We start from the raw sequence: 6,580 nt of genomic DNA, 5'->3' as shown, positions 1-6,580 counted from the left end.
GTGTGACCTTACAGATTTTGGGTAATATGTCATGTCACCTACTGGGGAGCTCTTCACCTGTTTTTCAGGAATATCTGATTTAGGCTTAGGGACACAATGTGATCCAGTATGCCAGCTCCCTTTGGTGCTTTAAACAAAGACAGAAGGTAGCTTTTTCCAGCATCAAATTAACACTACTTAAAAGACAAGAGTCGTATCCTGAAGAGCACACATTTCTTATAAGATATATAGTTTTCAATAAATTCAAATTTAAAAAACTACAACACTTGTGTCAGATGAGGCTGATTAATCTCTATTTTTTTTACTTTCATAATATTACACAAGTAGTTCTGTAAAATCTGCATTACAGCACTTTTACTATTTATATTAGGGGGTGTAGGGCAGTTTCTGATACACAGGAGAGGAGTGGATCTGCTCTTCATGACTCACTAAATATTTGTGTTGGGACCATTTTCTTTCTGTTTTCTGCCTTTCAACCACACACAGAATGAAAATTATTTTAGAAGTCCAGTGTGTACTGTACCACAGAAACTGCAATCTGTTATTTAAATGAGAATGGAGATTTTTCAACATACTTGCAAATTTTCAGGTCTGTAGAAGTCATTCCTAGAACAACTTGATAAGCAGTTACTTAATGTAAGAAAGAGGAATGTTAAGTTAAAAGGTACAACAAAAGAAGGCCACAGATCAGATGATAAAACCACACAAGTAGATCCATAAGCATTCATAACTAACCTTTTAAAACCATATTGATGTGTTTTGATGCATGTTTCCTCCAGGCACAGGTAAAACCTCTGAGTCAGAGAGCACAAAGAGAGGCTCACAGCTGAGGGCACCTAGCACACAGCCTGGGTAATAAATTATTGAACTCCTGTTGCCATTAATTGTTTACCTGGTTCCCAGTGTTCAAAACTGGCTTGCAAACTGTTACAGTGAATAATTTAGAGTAGCAAACAGGTTTGCAAGTGCAGAATATATTTGGAGATAATTTGTGAGCAGAAAGAAAACCTCTCTGTGCCAAATCACCAGGAATGGGTTTGCCTAGCTGTGCTGTTTTTCCTGCCTCTGATGGCAAAGATCTAGTAGGGATAAATAAGAACAGACATTGAAACAGGAGTTGAGATCACCCAAATACCGAACAAGTCTGGACCCCTCAAATCTTTCATAGGTAACAGCCTTGCCACCCATCACTCAGTGCAATCTTAATGTGAACAAGCAAATCTCATCTAAAAAAAATTCTGCTGTATGTTTTGATCAGGATAACCCTTATCTGCATATTAACTCCCGTGATCCAAAGTTCTGAACCCTTAGCTTCCAAATTTAGAGACTGAACTACAGAAGCTCCTCTCAGTTTTGTATAGTTTCCTTCCATTCTACTATGTAGACTGTATATACAATGGGGACTTTTTGGGGGAGGAGGAGTGGTGATGATCACTCACAAAAACAACAGACTCTTTTTAAGGAAGATTTCCACTTCTCCTATTTTATCATATACTTGGGCACTGAAAGTGGTAGGTGACACTGGTGAAGACACAGCATTGCTAAGCCATTAAAAGTAAAATTAATTATACATAGAATTATTTAAAATGTTTTTAAACGAGAGAATATTCTGGGGTTATTGGAAAAGTCTCTGGCTATTAAAAGGAAATGGCCTCAATTCTGATACAATACCTGTATACTCCATGAATATGATTTTGTTTTGACAATGCCTGTTTAAGAACTGCATTCGGTTTCACCAAAAATAGAACTAGCTTTTGGCTCAACCACAGCTGATGTTTCAGTCTCAAGCAAGGAGACTGTGGTGGTATGCTCCCCAGACTCTTCCCTTAATAACTGCAGGTTCTCTACAGGCAGGTATCAATTCAATGTCATTGTCACAAACCTTACTGTGACCATGACTAAAAAAATGACCTAGCTTCTTGCTTGTTTTTGCTCCATGCCATGACTTTTGCTTTGTTTGTGGTATCATTCAGCTCTGCAGCCTGCCAGACACTGTGCTGCTCATGTTCCAGCAGTTCTGCCCACTGGCAGGAGTTGTGAGTGGGTGGACCAAGTAAGAAACTACCTGTTTGGATCATTTCTGCTCCAGACTCAGTGCCATCCTCTTGATTTTTCTTATTAAGCACCTGGAAAATAGTTTTTTCCTGTTACATTTGCCAGTCCTGCATTACTAATCCTGGGAATAAATGTGAGAGACCTTCCCCATAGCTTCTGTTATATTTAGGGCCATAAATTAATCTCAATAACTGAGAGAATAGTAATACAATTTCACCTTTCTAAAATGCCTCTTTACATGAGCCTACAGAACTGTAAAGACCAGGAAACAACATCCTACAAGTAGTAAGTCCTCTGTTGCTATCCATCATCCCAGTACAGTAAACACACTGAAATAGACCTGTCTTTGATGTTTTAGTGAGGGGAAGGAACTCACCCTTTCATATGTGAGATAGATTATTGTGTGTATTATGTCATTCTGACTTCGGAAAAATTTGGAAGTTTTACATCATCTTCCATGAAGACATCTCATATCAGCTATTTTAAGTGAGACATTCTAGTTTTACAAACACTTCTGAAATTCATGAAGAAGCTTTTTTTTTTCCTTTCTGATGGAATATTTCAGTTCTTGGGGGTCAGCAGAGTCTCTTTAAGAATACTCTCTACAGTTCTCAACACAGTAATTTTGGGCAAGAAGAGAAGGGCTTTGTGTGTAGCATGAAACAATCAGACATTATTCCTCACACTGAAATCTCAAATCTAACTGGGACAGAGATTCCAGGAACCCCATTGATGCTGCTGTGTCAGAACAGTCTGGCATGACTTACTGGCACCTCTAGAACCTATCAGCCAAACAACTGCTTCACCACCTGATGGAAGACAGACATAGTTTAGCACCTTTCTGCAGAATTTCCTTCAGTACAAGACTAGCCCTGGATAAAATGGTCATGGGAATTTTAATCCTGAAATTCTGACTTGAATCTTCCCCTGCCTGTTTTTGCCTTGCTTGCAATTGTGGATTTCCAGAAACCCCAGAAGACTAAAAGACTGCAAAATGCTTGGAAGTCCATTTGTATGTCTTATCCTCTCAGTTGTTTAGATGCAAAGTGGAATATACAAAGATGTCATAAGATCATCTACACTCTGAAAAATGAGTTTACAAAATAAAAGTGTATTTTATCTACACAACTGTAATCTCAAATCTCTGCTAGAATAATTGTTATATCCTTAAACTTTCAACTGTTCTACATACCAACTATCAACATGGCAAGGAACAATGCACAGATGAGAACACCTCTGTCATACTGCAGAATGAAAGTCTACAGACAACTAAATATTAAATGTGTGTATTTTGTGTGGATGCTCACATGTGAATGTCAGTTGGATGTTAGAATCCCCTCTGTGTGGACACAATTACATAATTATAGCTCTACATATGAGAAATGTAATATATCTTTCAACAGCCCAGTTTCCCTTACCATTCATAGAAAAGAAAGTTGCCACCATAAGTTAACTTAGGAAGAAAAAGATTGAAACAAACACATCAACTAAACAAAAAAAAAAAAAAATTGGTAACTACTTCAATTACGTGAAGGATGTGGTAACTAAATTTCATGTATTTAGCTCACGAATTGACTTTAAGGACTTTATTATCTCACGTGAATCATTGCAGACAGATGGTATACACTTTTGCATTGTAAACTGGGCATTTACGCAGGAGGGGAGCACAATTTCCTTTGATAAAATTAATGAGATTCACCAGAGGCAGACAGGAACACTTTTATGTTCCTGTTTACAAGTGACTCCAAAGAGGTAACTCAAGTTTCTCAAAACAAATCTGTTAAAAATAATTTTTCAAGGTAAAAAATGAACGTGCTGCATTGCATGCAAAAAAAAAAAAAAAAAAAAAAAAGCCTGAGAAATTAATGACAGAAGTTTTCTATACAACAGGTTGCCCTTCTGGAAGCCTTTCCTTGGTTTGACAAAGGAGCCATTAGACAATCTACCTAGCCCTTGGCTTCCACTGCACAATTCAGCCTGGTTTTCTGCTTAAGCCTCACTCAGTTGTCTTGAACACTATGCTTTGTATGGCACCTGGATTTGGGGTAGTCAGACAAGCCCTTCCTTCAGTGCTTGGACATCCAGGAGTGTTGCAATGCTGTTCTTTCTTGCAAGGGCACTGTTAAGTTAAAATGCAACATGTCTATCTTTCCTGACTGCATTGGATTTTTTCACACCTTTTGTTGGAGACTGCTTTCTGTGGTTTCAGTCTTATCTTGTGGATCTTTTTCCAGCTCTCTTACATCACACAGCATCTTTTTAAGGGACAGACAACAACACTGGATATGGAACAGCACTTTTTGTCTGATGAAAAGCACAGTGATGTAATGGGATTTCTACCTACCCTTTTCTACTTGCATAGCTGTATGTACACATTCATCCTTTTTCTACCAGCACTAGCTCACTAGGTGCTCATGTTGAATTTCTCCAAACTCCTACATGCAGTAACTTTCAGAGATACATTTCTTGGCCATGTAGGTTGTGTTTTCCATTATACAAGTCTGACTTTTTTCTCTTTTTGACCCTATTAAACTTACTAGCTTGAAAGACCTGAGTTTATTAGATAATCCAGATAACTCTGTGACTGCCTTGTTCTCATTATCACTCTGTTAATATTTACTCTGACTAAAATTGCTGCCAGTGGTAATTTATTTAGTCTTTTTAAAGCTGTTTGAAATAATACTTCTCTGGGTTCCTGATGAAAACTTTAAAGAGCCTCCCCGCAGCTCACCAACCAAAACATCCTCATTAAATGCTAGAGCTGCTTGGACAATTGATCCGGCTTTTCATTTAGTTCTTCATCTGTTTGTGCTTTATTAATTTTGTGCTGTACTCACTTCTTTTTCTCTTACTAAATCAAGTACCTAGCAGAAGTCTATTACACTCAAGCCTCTGGCAACTTAATGGATAATCATAGTAAATGAGGAAATAAAAGAGCTGTTTACCGGGTCCTATTTTCTATAAAAAAACATGAAGACTAGCATTAGTTGTATTCTCCATGTATTAGCTGACAATCACAATTCTTCTGTCTACCACGTAAGCAGCAGCTACTTCTTAGGCTCCTTTGGTGTCCTTGGTATGGGCCCCACACTCACACACTTCTCCATCCCTGAAACACCACAACAGTGCCAACACAGGCAAAGATCGGCTTGCCAGACATCACTTCAACCCCTCTAGGAATTTCCTCTAGGATTTCCAGACCACTGGGAAACCGTAATTTCACCATGTCTTACTAATAAATGTTCTTTAGGTGAGCCTCAAGTGTGCTCCTGAGATATATATGCATCTCCCTGCTTATTTCTAGATATTGTATAGTTATAGCTCTTAGGTGCTCAAGTATTTTTTTTTTTTTTTTTTTGGGGGGGGGGCGTGGTGGTGGTAACTTTCTGGTTTTTATCTCTTTATTTTTCCACTAGTGGTAACAGTTACTTGTTTGCTCTATCATTAAGCTTGTATCACTGCTTGGATGATGCTTTTGCTTTCAGGAAGACAAATGAATCATTTGTTTGTTTTGCCCTAGTGCTACATGCACAATGTCAGTTTCTCCCCATCTTCCCCATGAGTTTGTCCAATTGATTCTCTCCCTTCTTTCACCTGTTATGGCAGTGCTGTCTGGATACTGCTGTCTTTGACTGTCTTCTTTCTTTCAAAACTAAAAGTAGTCCTGTCTTCGATTATCTACCCCTATGTGTGGCGAGGGTCGGGCATTTTTCCAGACCTCATCACAGCCAAACGAGCCTGGTCAGGATCCCATTCCCTGCCCCCGGGCGCTCCTCTTCCACTCGTGACGGCAGCGCAGCCGTGGAAACTGCTCCCAACAGTGAAGTACCTCCAGCAGGGCGATGGGATCGCGTCCTGCGGCTGCCCCAAGTTTCCCCTGTACCTTCAGAGGGGATGAGAAGGGGCGGGAATCATTCCGTGCCTGGACTAACGCTTTGGAGCAGGGCGGGGGTAGGCAGGGACCGGGACGCCAGCAGCGGGGGAAGCCCCGCCAACTGCGCACCGTCCTTCCCAAACTCCGTGTAGCTAAAGGAGGGTTTTCTTTCTTCGATTTTTAAAAACATTTCCTAAAGAGCCCCGGGACCCGGCCGCAGCCCGCGGGCCGGGCGGGGCCGGGGCGGTGCCGGGGCGGAGCGGGGGCGCGGGGCCGGGCGGCGGCGGCCGGGCAGCTCGGCGGGATGACGGGCGGCAGCCGCCGGCCCGCAGCCGGAGCAGCCGGAGCAGCCGCCCCCCGCCAGCCGGCGGGGAGCGCGGGCCCGGCCCGCACCGCGATGTGCCCTCGGCAGCAGCCGCGGCGGAGGCTGCGCGCCCCGCGGGCGGCGTGAGCGCCTCCCGGCCACCATGGGCCAGACCTCGGTCTCCACGCTGCCCGAGCCGGCCGGCGGTGAGTACCGGGGCGGGGAGGGGGGCTCCCGCCGGGGGTCCGTGCTGGCGGCGGGGGAGCCGCGGTGCCCGGGGCTGGGGGAGCAGTGCCGGTGCTGGGGGAGCGGAGCCGGTGCTGGGGGAGCGGTGCCCGCCGTGCCCG

The 6,580-nt window shown here is 42.7% G+C and overlaps 1 protein-coding gene across 2 annotated transcripts in view; it reads left to right on the top strand.

Annotated features, from left to right (window-relative positions):
- The first annotated feature begins 6,216 nt into the window (after positions 1-6,216).
- Positions 6,217-6,580, top strand: part of PHACTR2 (phosphatase and actin regulator 2) — a 70,126-nt gene continuing 69,762 nt past the window's right edge. The window contains exon 1 of one of the 2 annotated variants that reach the window (XM_079331354.1): positions 6,217-6,439. In XM_079331354.1, the coding sequence (XP_079187480.1) occupies positions 6,397-6,439 (43 nt within the window). In that variant the 5' untranslated portion in view covers positions 6,217-6,396. The remainder of the gene's footprint in view (positions 6,440-6,580) is intronic. The other variant, XM_079331355.1, reaches the window with a different exon arrangement.

Source organism: Erithacus rubecula, assembly GCF_903797595.1.
Source record: "Erithacus rubecula genome assembly, chromosome: 2".
Lineage (NCBI taxonomy): Eukaryota > Metazoa > Chordata > Aves > Passeriformes > Muscicapidae > Erithacus > Erithacus rubecula.
This window is presented reverse-complemented; position numbering and strand designations above follow the sequence as displayed.